Source organism: Salvelinus namaycush, chromosome 20, assembly GCF_016432855.1.
Source record: "Salvelinus namaycush isolate Seneca chromosome 20, SaNama_1.0, whole genome shotgun sequence".
Taxonomy (NCBI): domain Eukaryota; kingdom Metazoa; phylum Chordata; class Actinopteri; order Salmoniformes; family Salmonidae; genus Salvelinus; species Salvelinus namaycush.
Window position 1 is genome coordinate 57,324,556 of NC_052326.1, and position 14,962 is coordinate 57,339,517.

General features: G+C 49.4%; 1 protein-coding gene across 1 annotated transcript in view; it reads left to right on the plus strand.

Moving 5' to 3' along the window:
- The window catches only part of dyrk3 (dual specificity tyrosine phosphorylation regulated kinase 3), a 40,340-nt gene that overhangs the window by 13,621 nt on the left and 11,757 nt on the right, over nt 1–14,962 (plus strand). The window contains exons 3-4 of the mRNA XM_039016598.1: nt 10,928–11,332; nt 14,263–14,427. Coding sequence (XP_038872526.1) covers nt 10,928–11,332; nt 14,263–14,427 — 570 coding nt within the window. The remainder of the gene's footprint in view (nt 1–10,927; nt 11,333–14,262; nt 14,428–14,962) is intronic.

Sequence of the window (14,962 nt, forward strand, 5' to 3'; positions counted from 1 at the left end):
AGATTGTAGGACAGCTGGGGTGTTAAGCATATCCCAGTTTAGGTCACCTAACAGTACAAACTCTGAAGATAAATGGGGGGCAATTAATTCACATATGGTGTCCAGGGCACAGCTGGGGGCTGAGGGGGTCTATAACAAGCGGCAGCAGTGAGAGACTTATATCTGGAAAGGTGGATTTTTAAAAGTAGAAGCTTAAACTGTTTGGGCACAGACCTGGATGGCATGACAGAACTCTGCAGGCTGTCTCTGCAGTAGATTGCAACTCCACCCCATTTGGCAGTTCCTTCTTGTCGGAAAATGTTGGGGATGGAAATGTCAGAATTGTCTGAATCCTAAGCCAGGATTCAGACACAGCTAGGACATCAGGGTTGGTAGAGTGAGCTAAAACAGTGAATAAAACAAACGTAGGCTTTTGCGGTTACAGAAGTCAACAAATGATAGCGCCTGGGGAATACGAGTGGAACTAGGGGCTACAGGGCCTGGTTTAACTTCTACATCACCAGAGGAACAGAGGAGGAGTAGGATAGGGGTTCGGCTAAAGGTTATAAGAACTGGTCGTCTAGTGCGTTGGGGACAGATAATAAAACGAGCAGATTTCTGGGCGTGGTAGAATAGATTCAGGGCATAATGTACAGACAAAGGTATGGTAGGATGTGAGTACAGTGGAGGTAAATCTAGGCGTTGAGTGATGATGGAGGTTTCGTCTCTGGAGGGACAAGTTAAGCCAGGTGAGGTCTCCGCATGTGTGTGGGGTGGGACGAAAGAGCTATCTAAGGCATTTTGAGCGTGACTGAGGGCTCTACAGTGAAATAAAACAATAAAAACTAGCCAAGACCGCAGTAGACGAGGCATATTGAGAGGCATAAAGCAATCACAGGTGTTGATCAGGAGAGCTAAGACAACAACGGGTAAATGATGATGATTGGGCAGAGCGGGTCAGTTAGGGACATACAGGACCTGAGTTCGAGGCTGGGGCCGACAGGTAAACAAAATGAGGTACCGTGTTATTGAAACAGTCCAGGGGGCATCAGCTGTGTAGCCGAGTGATCATAGGGTCAGAAGAGCAGCAATAGGTGAGTCAGGGTGCTGTTTGGTAGTCACTACTACGCTAGGCGTTCAGAAAAGCTAGCGGGCCGGGGCAAGTAGCTGGTTCTTTGGCGACATCGTAACAGAATAGCCTGTTGAGACCACATCGGGCGATCACGTCGGCAGTCCAGTCGTGATGGATCGGCGGGGCTCCGTGTTGACAATGAAGGGTCCAGGACAATTGGCAAAGGAGGTATTGTAGCCCTAGAATTAGCTGGTATATGGGCCTTGCTCGAGGCTAGTTCAAGGCTAGCTGGTGCTTGCTTCGGGACAGAGGCGTTAGCTAACAGTAGCCACACGTTTGCAGCTAGCTAGCTGCGATGATCCGGTGAGAGCGGCAGGAATCCGGTGATGTGGTAGAGAGAAGCAGTCCGATATGCTCTGGGTTGATATCGCGCTGTGTAGACTGGCAGGTGTTGTCCGATCTAAGGCTGGCTGATGACTGGGGGGAAATAGGCGAGGACCGCTAGCCGTGGCTACCAAAGACTAGTATCTAGTTAGCTGGCTAGCTCCTGACGGAAGATCCAGTGATAAGGAATAAAAATAGCAGATCCGTACCACATAGGGTGAGGCGGGTTGCAGGAAAGTTTATTTAGTTCGTAGAGAGAAAGTTAGATGAAGATATATACGAGAAAGACCGGCTATTTACACGGGATAAGACAAAGACAGATACACACGTCCTACTGCTGCGCCATCTTGGATTTTTTTATACATTTTTTTTGTCCATCACCTAAGCCCCTTTTTGATCTAGGAAAAACCCAGATAAACACACGGTCCCCCTGGCCTGCCTCCCATACCCAAACACACTGTTGGTACGCACACACTCTCACTGTCCTGTCCTAAAACACTGTTACAGAGACGTTTTGTTGCGATACAGGACGACCATTTCTCAGGGCCTTGTTACAAAACGATACAAATACATGTTCCTTCCTCTCTCTTCGTCTCTCTCTCCTCGGTCTCTCCTTCCTTATCCTCTCTCTCCTTATCCTCTCTCTCCTTATCCTCTCTCTCCTTTGTCTCCACTTCGTCTCTCCCTCCTTATCCTCTCTCCCCTTCGTCTCCCTCTCCCTCCTTATCCTCTCTCCCCTTCGTCTCCCTCTCCCCTTCGTCTCCCTCTCCCTCCTTATCCTCTCTCCCTCCTTATCCTCTCTCCCTCCTTATCCCCCCTCTCCCTCCTTATCCTCTCTCCCTCCTTATCCTCTCTCCCTCCTTATCCTCTCTCCCTCCTTATCCCCCCTCTCCCTCCTTATCCTCTCTCCCTCCTTATCCTCTCTCCCTCCTTATCCTCTCTCCCTCCTTATCCTCTCTCCCTCCTTATCCCCCCTCTCCCTCCTTATCCCCCCTCTCCCTCCTTATCCCCTCTCCCTCCTTATCCCCCTTCTCCCTCCTTATCCCCCCTCTCCCTCCTTATCCCCCCTCTCCCCCCTTATCCCCCCTCTCCCTCCTTATCCCCCCTCTCCCTCCTTATCCCCCCTCTCCCTCCTTATCCTCTTAGTCCTTTGTGTCTCTCTCTCTCCTTATCCTCTCTCTCCTTATCCTCTCTCTCCTTATCCTCTCTCTCCTTATCCTCTCTCTCCTTATCCTCTCTCCTTCATCTCTCCCTCCTTATCCTCTCTCTCCTTATCCTCTCTCCTTCATCTCTCCCTCCTTATCCCCCCTCTCCCTCCTTATCCCCCCTCTCCCTCCTTATCCTCTCTCGTCCTTCGTCTCTCTCTCCCTCCTTATCCTCTCCCCATTCGTCTCTCTCTCCCTCATCTTAATTTGAACCATAAGGAAGGATGTGAAGGAGGGAGGGACGCGTGAAGGAGGGAGGGACGCGTGAAGGAGGGAGGGACGCGTGAAGGAGGGAGGGACGCGTGAAGGAGGGAGGGACGCGTGAAGGAGGGAGGGACGCGTGAAGGAGGGAGGGACGCGTGAAGGAGGGAGGGACGCGTGAAGGAGGGAGGGACGCGTGAAGGAGGGAGGGACGCGTGAAGGAGGGAGGGACGCGTGTAGGAGGGAGGGGCGCGTGAAGGAGGGAGGGACGCGTGAAGGAGGGAGGGACGCGTGTAGGAGGGAGGGACGCGTGTAGGAGGGAGGGACGCGTGAAGGAGGGATGCATTAGTGTTGGAACCAGAGCCAGTAGGTCCTCTTGAACGATGCTCTCTGATTGGCTTACTGCCAGAGGGGCTGTTTACATCCAGACCCATTAGGCAGGGCACACACCACACGCAGGCAGGAAACAAGGTCTGATAGATTGTAAAGATTTACTAGGCTTGAAAATCTGACCTAACACATTCACCATTACCCCTCTCTTCTCCTCTCTCCCCTTCTCTTCTGAAAGGTTATAATCCACGAGCACAGAGAATAGGGTCCCGCTGTCCTAGTCTTCTGCTAGACATAGCACTCACTCACTCACTCACTCACTCACTCACTCACTCACTCACTCACTCACTCACTCACTCACTCACTCACTCACTCACTCACTCACTCACTCACTCACTCACTCACTCACTCACTCACTCACTCACTCACTCACTCACTCACTCACTCACTCACTCACTCAATTCCTATTCCTCTGTTCCTCCCATGCAGACCAGTGTGTTTGTACACTCTTTCTTGTCTTGCACACGAGAAGGTGGAGAAGGATAAGAAAAATAGAGAGGGGGAAGAGAGAGAGAGAGAGGACATCCAATGATCAATGTCTGTCTCTCTGTGTCTCTCTGTGTCTCTCTGTGTCTCTCTGTGTCTCTGTCTCTCTGTCTCTGTCTGTGTCTCTCTGTCTGTCTCTGTGTCTGTCTGTGTGTTCAAACAGCTGATGTAGGAGGAAGGTCTGCTCCCACTGGAATGCCTGCTGCTGCAAACCCACAGCTATTCAGGGCTCACGCCTGACAAACACACACACGCCTGCCACACACACACACACACACACACACACACACACACACACACACACACACACACACACACGCGCCTGCCCCACGCACACATGCCTGCCACACACACTCACTTCTCAGCTGGGGGGAAGGATTGCGTACCTCAGGAGTGTGTTTCCATCTCATAACAAACGTTCCCTCTAAGCCGTGCCCCTCCCCCTGTTCCCTCTAAGCCGTGCCCCTCCCCCTGTTCCCTCTAAGCCGCGCCCCTCCCCCTGTTCCCTCTAAGCCGCGCCCCTCCCCCTGTTCCCTCTAAGCCGTGCCCCTCCCCCTGTTCCCTCTAAGCCGCGCCCCTCCCCCTGTTCCCTCTAAGCCGCGCCCCTCCCCCTGTTCCCTCTAAGCCGCGCCCCTCCCCCTGTTCCCTCTAAGCCGCGCCCCTCCCCCTGTTCCCTCTAAGCCGCGCCCCTCCCCCTGTTCCCTCTAAGCCGCGCCCCTCCCCCTGTTCCCTCTAAGCCGCGCCCCTCCCCCTGTTCCCTCTAAGCCGCGCCCCTCCCCCTGTTCCCTCTAAGCCGCGCCCCTCCCCCTGTTCCCTCTAAGCCGCGCCCCTCCCCCTGTTCCCTCTAAGCCGCGCCCCTCCCCCTGTTCCCTCTAAGCCGCGCCCCTCCCCCTGTTCCCTCTAAGCCGCGCCCCTCCCCCTGTTCCCTCTAAGCCGCGCCCCTCCCCCTGTTCCCTCTAAGCCGCGCCCCTCCCCCTGTTCCCTCTAAGCCGCGCCCCTCCCCCTGTTCCCTCTAAGCCGCGCCCCTCCCCCTGTTCCCTCTAAGCCGCGCCCCTCCCCCTGTTCCCTCTAAGCCGCGCCCCTCCCCCTGTTCCCTCTAAGCCGCGCCCCTCCCCCTGTTCCCTCTAAGCCGCGCCCCTCCCCCTGTTCTCTCTAAGCCGAGCCCCTCCCCCTGTTCCCTCTAAGCTGCGCCCCTCCCCCTGTTCCCTCTAAGCCGAGCCCCTCCCCCCGTTTCGAGATGAATGGGTGTATGAGGGTTTCAGCAGCAGGACGGGAGATGAATGGGTGTATGAGGGTTTCAGCTGCAGGACGGGAGATGAATGGGTGTATGAGGGTTTTAGCGGCAGGACGGGAGATGAATGGGTGTATGAGGGTTTCAGCGGCAGGACGGGAGATGAATGGGTGTATGAGGGTTTCAGCAGGACGGGAGATGAATGGGTGTATGAGGGTTTTAGCGGCAGGACGGGAGATGAATGGGTGTATGAGGGTTTTAGCGGCAGGACGGGAGATGAATGGGTGTATGAGGGTTTCAGCTGCAGGACGGGAGGTGAATGGGTGTATGAGGGTTTCAGCAGCAGGACGGGAGATGAATGGGTGTATGAGGGTTTCAGCGGCAGGACGGGAGATGAATGGGTGTATGAGGGTTTCATGGGTGTATGAGGGTTTTAGCGGCAGGACGGGAGATGAATGGGTGTATGAGGGTTTCAGCGGCAGGACGGGAGATGAATGGGTGTATGAGGGTTTCAGCAGCAGGACGGGAGATGAATGGGTGTATGAGGGTTTCATGGGTGTATGAGGGTTTTAGCGGCAGGACGGGAGATGAATGGGTGTATGAGGGTTTCAGCGGCAGGACGGGAGATGAATGGGTGTATGAGGGTTTCAGCAGCAGGACGGGAGATGAATGGGTGTATGAGGGTTTTAGCGGCAGGATGGGAGATGAATGGGTGTATGAGGGTTTCATGGGTGTATGAGGGTTTCAGCGGCAGGACGGGAGATGAATGGGTGTATGAGGGTTTCAGCTGCAGGACGGGAGATGAATGGGTGTATGAGGGTTTCAGCAGCAGGACGGGAGATGAATGGGTGTATGAGGGTTCCAGCAGCAGGACGGGAGATGAATGGGTGTATGAGGGTTTCAGCAGCAGGACGGGAGATGAATGGGTGTATGAGGGTTTCAGCAGCAGGACGGGAGATGAATGGGTGTATGAGGGTTTCAGCGGCAGGACGGGAGATGAATGGGTGTATGAGGGTTTCAGCAGCAGGACGGGAGATGAATGGGTGTATGAGGGTTTCATGGGTGTATGAGGGTTTTAGCGGCAGGACGGGAGATGAATGGGTGTATGAGGGTTTCAGCGGCAGGACGGGAGATTAATGGGTGTATGAGGGTTTCAGCAGCAGGACGGGAGATGAATGGGTGTATGAGGGTTTTAGCGGCAGGATGGGAGATGAATGGGTGTATGAGGGTTTCATGGGTGTATGAGGGTTTCAGCGGCAGGACGGGAGATGAATGGGTGTATGAGGGTTTCAGCTGCAGGACGGGAGATGAATGGGTGTATGAGGGTTTCAGCAGCAGGACGGGAGATGAATGGGTGTATGAGGGTTCCAGCAGCAGGACGGGAGATGAATGGGTGTATGAGGGTTTCAGCAGCAGGACGGGAGATGAATGGGTGTATGAGGGTTTCAGCAGCAGGACGGGAGATGAATGGGTGTATGAGGGTTTCAGCGGCAGGACATGAGATGAATGGGTGTATGAGGGTTTCAGCAGGACGGGAGATGAATGGGTGTATGAGGGTTTTAGCGGCAGGACGGGAGATGAATGGGTGTATGAGGGTTTCAGCAGGACGGGAGATGAATGGGTGTATGAGGGTTTTAGCGGCAGGACGGGAGATGAATGGGTGTATGAGGGTTTTAGCGGCAGGACGGGAGATGAATGGGTGTATGAGGGTTTCAGCTGCAGGACGGGAGATGAATGGGTGTATGAGGGTTTCAGCAGCAGGACGGGAGATGAATGGGTGTATGAGGGTTTCAGCAGCAGGACGGGAGATGAATGGGTGTATGAGGGTTTCAGCAGGACGGGAGATGAATGGGTGTATGAGGGTTTCATGGGTGTATGAGGGTTTCAGCAGCAGGGAGAGGGAGGGGGAGGACCTGGCTTTGACAATGTTCGTCCAGTGGTGTGCAGATAACTTTCTTGAAATCAACATTAACTTTTTATGGGCCACCTGGCCAACATCCGGTGAAATTACAGAGCGCGAAATTCAAACTACAGTGTAATACATCAAAATAAAGCTTAACTTCTTGTTAATCTAGCCGCAGTGTCAGATTTCAAAAAGTCTTTAAGGCGAAAGCACACCATGCGATTATCTGAGGACAGCACCCCGCATACAAATCCATGAAAAACATATTTCAACCAGGCAGGTGCGACACGAAAGTCAGAAATAGTGGAAATAGATATAATAAATGCCTTACCTTTTGATGATCTTCTTCTGTTGTAACTGGGACCTTTTAGAGTGCCATCACAAATGGTCCTTTTGTTTGATAATGTCCTTCTTTATATCCATAAAAACTCAGTTTAGCTGGCGCGCTTCAGTCAATAATCCCCCCAGTTTCCCTCCATCAAAACGTTACTAATAAACTTTCAAAATGAATCCCAAACGTTACTAATAAACTTTTCCAAACAAATCAAACAACGTTTATAATCAAACCTTAGGTACCCTAATACAAAAATAAATGATCAAATTTAAGACGGAAAATCGTTATTGTCTTTACCGAGAAAAATACCAAAGAACGCGCTCTCAGTCACGCGTTTGGAAAAACACTACAGCCAAAATGGGAGCCACCTAGAAAAACTACAGTTTCTGGCACATTTTTCCAAAAACAGCCTGAAACTCTTTCTAAAGACTGTTGACATCTAGTGGAAGCCCTAGGAACTGCAATCTGGGAGGACTTAAAAGTGAATAAAAGTGACAGCAATTGAAAACAGGCAGTTTACTTTGGGCACGCTTTTCATCCGGATGTCAAAATACTGCCCCCTACCAAAGAGAGGTTAAGAATACAAAAGAGATGGAATTTGCTTTGCGATGGAACACAACTCCACCAATGGGAATCAGTCCACAGAGTGACCACATAGATATACCAGGGAATCCAAATAGACAATCAACTGAAATTCAATGACTGTGCATTTGCAAAGATACTGAACCGTTTTAATGTCGACCGCCATATCTTACAAATGTTCTGTAACTCTGTCCTGCAGAGTGTGCTGTCCTTTGGTCTGACATGCGTGTTAGGAAACGTGCGAGCACAGGACCAAGTCAAGCTTCAGGGCTTGATTAAGACGGCGGGAAAGAAAATTGGTGTAGAACAAGAATCAGCCACCAACCTGAACACAGAAATAGTCCTCCTAAAACTTAAATGCATTTTACAAGACAGTACTCATCCCCTTCACTCAAAACTCATCCTCCTAAAACGTGAAAGCATTTTACAGGACAGTACTCATCCCCTTCACTCAAAACTCATCCTCCTAAAACGTGAAAGCATTTTACAGGACAGTACTCATCCCCTTCACTCAAAACTCATCCTCCTAAAACTTGAAAGCATTTTACAGGACAGTACTCATCCCCTTCACTCCAAACTCATCCTCCTAAAACGTGAAAGCATTTTACAGGACAGTACTCATCCCCTTCACTCAACATTCAATCACAGCAGCAGCCAGACACGGGAAAAGAGACTTCAGTAGAAAATGAAACCAGATAGATATGGGGAGTGTGTTTCTGTGTGTTTTATGTACTGTCTTTTTTAAGCACGTGAATGAATGTCCCTCTGGTGGGATTATACAGTCGATCTGAATGTTGCGGAGGTGGAAGAATGAGGATTTGAAGGTTTGTCTGATGTGGTGGTCAAAGGAGAGGGTGGTCCAGGATGACACCAAGGTTGTGTGCATGGAGGGAGGGAGAAACAGTGGAGGGGTTGTCAATGGTGAGGGTGGATTTGGTGCCTACGAGGAGGAGTTCTGTTTTATCACTGTTGAGCTTTTATTTTATTTCACCTTTTATTTAACCAGGTAGGCCAGTTGAGAACAAGTTCTCATTCTCAGCTTGAGGAAGTTCTGTTTTAACCCTGCTGAGCTTGAGGAAGTTTGAACCAGGCTCAGGAGTTACATCTCTTCGTAGTCTTCTGGGACAGTTTGAACCAGGCTCAGGAGTTACAGCTCTTGGTAGTCTTTTGGGACAGTTTGAACCAGGCTCAGGAGTTACATCTGTTGGTGGTCTTCTGGGACAGTTTGAACCAGGCTCAGGAGTTACATCTGTTGGTGGTCTTCGAGGACAGATTGAACCAGGCTCAGGAGTTACAGCTCTTGGTGGTCTTCTGGGACAGATTGAACCAGGCTCAGGAGTTACAGCTCTTGGTAGTCTTCTGGGACAGTTTGAACCAGGCTCAGGAGTTACAGCTCTTGGTAGTCTTCTGGGACAGATTGAACCAGGCTCAGGAGTTACATCTGTTGGTGGTCTTCTGGGACAGTTTGAACCAGGCTCAGGAGTTACATCTGTTGGTGGTCTTCGAGGACAGATTGAACCAGGCTCAGAAGTTACAGCTCTTGGTAGTCTTCTGGGACAGTTTGCACCAGGCTCAGGAGTTACATCTGTTGGTGGTCTTCTGGGACGGTTTGAACCAGGCTCAGGAGTTACATCTGTTGGTAGTCTTCGAGGACAGATTGAACCAGGCTCAGGAGTTACAGCTCTTGGTAGTCTTCTGGGACAGTTTGAACCAGGCTCAGGAGTTACATCTGTTGGTGGTCTTCTGGGACAGTTTGAACCAGGCTCAGTAGTTACATCTGTTGGTAGTCTTCTGGCACAGATTGAAATGTAACTAGGTTTCTATAGTCTTGTGTCTTGTCTAACTGTCTCTACCCTCCCAGTCTGTTAACAGCTGACACACAGAGAGTTTGTGTTTGTCCTCGTTGATCTGCAGTGGCGGCAGCTACTCTTCCTGGCGTCCACAACAAACACAAAACATGACAAGTAAACAAAACACCGATAGGCAAGAACAGACCAATTTTAAAATAGAAGAATATATTAACAATACAACAGAATAATGTTAGTGTGTTTGTGTCCCCTCACGGTCCGTTCCATGAGATGTTGTTTAATCTGTTTTTAAAGGTCATTTTGTTGTTTGCTTGAGTAATTGGAGATGGGAGTTCCATGCGATCATGGCTCTGTGTAATACTGTGCATTGGCTTAATGTAGTTGGGGACTGTGAAGAGACCCCTGGTGGCATGTCTTGTGGGGTTATATATGGGTGTCTGAAGAGACCCCTGGTGGCATGTCTTGTGGGGTTATATATGGGTGTCTGAAGAGACCCCTGGTGGCATGTCTTGTGGGGTTATATATGGGTGTCTGAAGAGACCCCTGGTGGCATGTCTTGTGGGGTTATATATGGGTGTCTGAAGAGACCCCTGGTGGCATGTCTTGTGGGGTTATATATGGGTGTCTGAAGAGACCCCTGGTGGCATGTCTTGTGGGGTTATATATGGGTGTCTGAAGAGACCCCTGGTGGCATGTCTTGTGGGGTTATATATGGGTGTCTGAAGAGACCCCTGGTGGCATGTCTTGTGGGGTTATATATGGGTGTCTGAAGAGACCCCTGGTGGCATGTCTTGTGGGGTTATATATGGGTGTCTGAGCTGTGTGTTATTTGATTATGCAGACAATTTGGAATTTTCATCAGTAATATTACTAATAAAAACCAGAAGAGAAGGCGGTCTCTCCGCAACCCTCAACCAGGAAGACTGGGGTGCATGCAGCTGTTCATAATGTTATTTATGAACTATTATTTATTCAGGGTAGCTCAATTGAGACCAGGGTGTCGTGAATACAAACATTTACTCACAAACAGGAAGAAAAATGTACATTACAAGTAAAACAAAAATAACCACAAGGCACAACCTCAATACCACAGTTACAACCAATAAACCACTACAATGCAGTCCTCAATTAATGAATTCAACACCTGCTCTGTATGTGCAGTTAAAGGGCAAGGTGTGCTTCTCTGTGTTGAGCCAGCTACAGCTCTGCTAAGTCTTTCTTTGCTGCACCTGACTATATTACCGGACAACATCGTCTGGCAGGAATTCTTGTTCCACTGGTTCTCCCCCTTCCCCCCTCTCTCTTTCTCTGTCACTTTCTCTCTAACTCGGTCTCTCTTATCCCTCCCCCAGGTGAATAAGCCAGGTGTGATGCGGGACCAGATCGGTGTTAGCGGGGGTCAGCTGAAGGCCAAGTACCCGTACGAAGACTCCACCTACAACCGCAAGGTCAATGCTGTTACCACGACAACACACAACGGCAACAGCACCGCAGGACAGACCACCGGTAAACCCGCCCCGGTGACTGGGCTGTCTAAAGAACGCACCGCCGGACAGATCACCGGTAAACCCGCCTCGGTGCCTGGACTGTCTAAAGAACGCAGCGCAGACAGTACGGGCTCCAGTAAGGGGTCGTCAGAGAGCACCGGACCCTGGGGGGGCAAACTGGTGGGCCCCCTGATTCCTGAACAGGCCCTCAGACAGTACCGCTCACAACTTACTATCCTGGAACAGACTGAGATACACTCCTACCCAGAGGTACACGCACGCACGCACGCACGCACGCACGCACACACACACACACACACACACACACACACATTACAAAATGTAAAACTTATTTACGTGAGTATGCAGATCCTTTGCTATGAGACTCGAAGTTGAGCTCAGGAGTGTCCTGTTTCCATTGATCATCCTTGATATGTTTCTGCAACTTGATTGGTTGGACATGATTTGGAAAGGCTGGTCCCGCATCACACCTGGCACCTGTCTATATAAGGTCCCACAGTTGACAGTGCATGTCAGAGCAAAAACCAAGCCATGAGGTCAAAGAAATTGCCTGTAGAGCTCCATGACAGGATTGTGTCGAGGCACAGATCTGAGGAAGGGTACTAAAACATTTCTGCAGCATTGAAGGTCCCCAAGAACACAGTGGCCTCCATCATTCTAAAATGGAAGAAGTTTGGAACCACCAAGACTATTCCTGGAGCTCAATTTCTGGCTAAACTGAACAATCAGGGGAGAAGGGCCTTGGTTAGGGAGGTGACCAAGAACCCGATGGTCATTCTGACAGAACTCTAGAGTTCCTCTGTAGAGATGGGAGAACCTTCCAGAAGGACAACCATCTCTGGAGCACTCCACAGTGGCCAGACGGAAGCCACTCCTCAGTAAAAAGCACATGACAGCCCACTGAGTTTGTCAAAAGGCACCTAAAGGACTCTCAGACCATGAGAAACAAGATTCTCTGGCCTGATGAAACCAAGATTGAACTCTTTGCCCTGAATGCCAAGTGTCACATCTGGAGGAAACCTGGCACCATCCCTACGATGAAGCATGGTGATTGCAGCATCATGCTGTGGGGATGTTTTTCAGCGGCAGGGACTGGGAGAGAATAGTCAGGATCGAGGGAAAGATGAACGGAGCAAGTACAGAGCGATCCTTGATGAAAACCTGCTCCAGAGCACTCAGGACCTCAGACTGGGGTGAAGGTTCACCTTCCAACAGGACAATGACCCTAAGCACACAGCCAAGATAATGCAGGAGAGGCTTCGGGACAAGTCTCTGAATGTCCTTGAGTGGCCCAGCCAGAGCCCGGACTTGAACCCGATCTAACATCTCTGGAGAGACCTGAAAATAGCTGTGCGCTGACACTCCCCATCCAACCTGACAGAGCATGAGAGGATCTGCAGAGAAGAATGAGAGAAACTCCACAAATACAGGTATGCCAAGCTTGTTGGGTCAAACCCAAGAAGATTCGAGGCTGTAATCACTGCCAAAGGTGCATTAACAAAGTACTGAGTAAAAGGTCTGAATACTTATGTAAATGTGATATTTCAGTTTTTAATTTGAATGTCCTTGCATCATTACTACCACGAAAATGTCTTGTTACCTGAAATATTTTTCATTGTGGTCCTAAGTTTCTAAACTTAGGTGCCAGCATGCTACCTGTAAAAAAAGGGTCAGCGTAGAGACCTGCACTAGTGGTTCACGTCAGCTGTTTGTTCACCTGATTTAAAAACCCGTAACCGTCGACTATGATAAAGTGAAAATCGGAGGCCCGCAACCGACCCTGAAAATGCATTGTAGGCTTCAGTCAGAATTTTGACATGGTGTTTTTGCCTGATTTTAGATACAGTATGTGGACCCCTGCTTGTCGAACATCTCATTCCAAAACCATTGACATTAATATGGAGTTTGCTGCTGTAACAGCCTCCACTCTTCTGGGAATGCTTTCCACTAGATGTTAGAACATTGCTGCGGGGACTTGCTTCCATTCAGCCACGAGAGCATTAGTGAGGTCGGGCACTGATGTTGGGCGATTAGGCCTGACTCGCAGTCGGCATACCAATTCATCCCAAAGGTGTTCGATGGGGTTGAGGTCAGGGCTCTGTGCAGGTCAGTCAAGTTCTTCCAAATCAATCTCGACAAACCATTTCTGTATGGACCTCGTTTTGTGCACGGGGGCGTTGTCATGCTGAAACAGGAAAGAGCCTTCCCCCAAACTGTTGCCACAAAGTTGGAAGCACAGAATATTCTAGAATGACATTGTATGCTGTAGCGTTAAGATTTCCCTTCACTGGAACTAAGGGGCCCGAACCATGAAAAGCAGCCCCAGACCATTATACCTCCTCCACCAAACTTTACAGTTCAAAAAAAAATTGGAGGTCACATACACGTTTAGCAGATCTTATTACGGGTGTAGCAAAATGCTTGTTTCTAGCTCCAACAGTGCAGTAATGTTGAACAATTAATATCGAAAAATTTCACAACAATACACACATCTAAAGTAAAGGAATGGAATTAAGAAAATATAAATATTTGGACGAGCAATGTCAGAGCGGCATAGAATAAGATACAGTAGAATAGTATAGAATACAGTATATACATATGAGATGAGTCATGCAAAATATGTAAACATGACTAGTGTAACATTGTTAAAGTAGCCAATGATTTCAAGTCTATGTATATAGGGCAGCAGCCTCTAAGGTGTTAGACTATTTAACAGTCTGATGTCCTTGAGATAGAAGCTGTTTTTCAGTCTCTCGGTCCCCGCTTTGATGCACCTGTACTGACCTCGCCTTCTGGATGGTAGCGGGGTGAACAGGCAGTGGCTCGGGTGGTTGTTGTCCTTGATCTTTTTAGCCTTCCTGTGACATCGGGTGGTGTAGGTGTCCTGGAGGGCAGGTAGTTTGCCTCCGGTGATCCGTTGTGCAGACCTCACTACCCTCTGGAGAGCCTTACGGTTGTGAGCGGAGCAGTTGCCGTACCAGGCGGTGATACAGCCCGACAGGATGCTCTCAATTGTGCATTTGTAAAAGTTTTAGGTGCCAAGCCAAATTTCTTCAGCCTCCTGAGACACTCACGCATGAGCACACACACACTGAGACACAGACACACACACAAAAATGTGTTTTGCTACATTATGACATTCTGTGATTCATTTGTTAATAATATTATGGTTCCACCAGGTATATTTCCTGGGTCCCAACGCTAAGAAGCGTCCTGCAGTTGCTGGGGGCAACAACAATGGGGGTTTTGATGACGAGCAGGGGGGGTACATCCATGTACCCCACGATCACCTGGCCTTCAGATACGAGTTCCTCAAAGTCATCGGCAAGGGTAGCTTCGGACAGGTAACACTTTAACCTCTGACCCCTGGTCCCGGTTAATTTCTTCCTCATCTTTTCTCTTATAGTTTCCTTAACTTTAGTTAGTTGCACAAAACATTTTAAGGCAAATTTCCCCCTTTAAATTAAGTGAAATGTTTTTTTATTATTTAACCTTTATTTAACTAGGCAATTCAGTTAAGATCAAATTGTTATTTACAATGAAGGCCTACCAAGAGGCAAAAGGCTCATGAGGTCCCTTAACGGCTTCATTCAGTATGGATATCAATGTAAACTGCACTTGTGGAGGTGAATGTTGCTTTCATCTGCTCTGGTTACAAAAGGAAAATGGCTAGCTAGCTACTTAGCTAAACAATGAAAGGTGCACAATCAATGCTGGCTAGTTAGCTATAGCTCCTCTGTGAGCTAGCTGGCTAGTTAGCTATAGCTACTCTGTGAGCTAGCTGGCTAGTTAGCTATAGCTCGTCTGTGAGCTAGCTGGCTAGTTAGCTATAGCTCCTCTGTGAGCTAGCTGGCTAGTTAGCTATAGCTACTCTGTGAG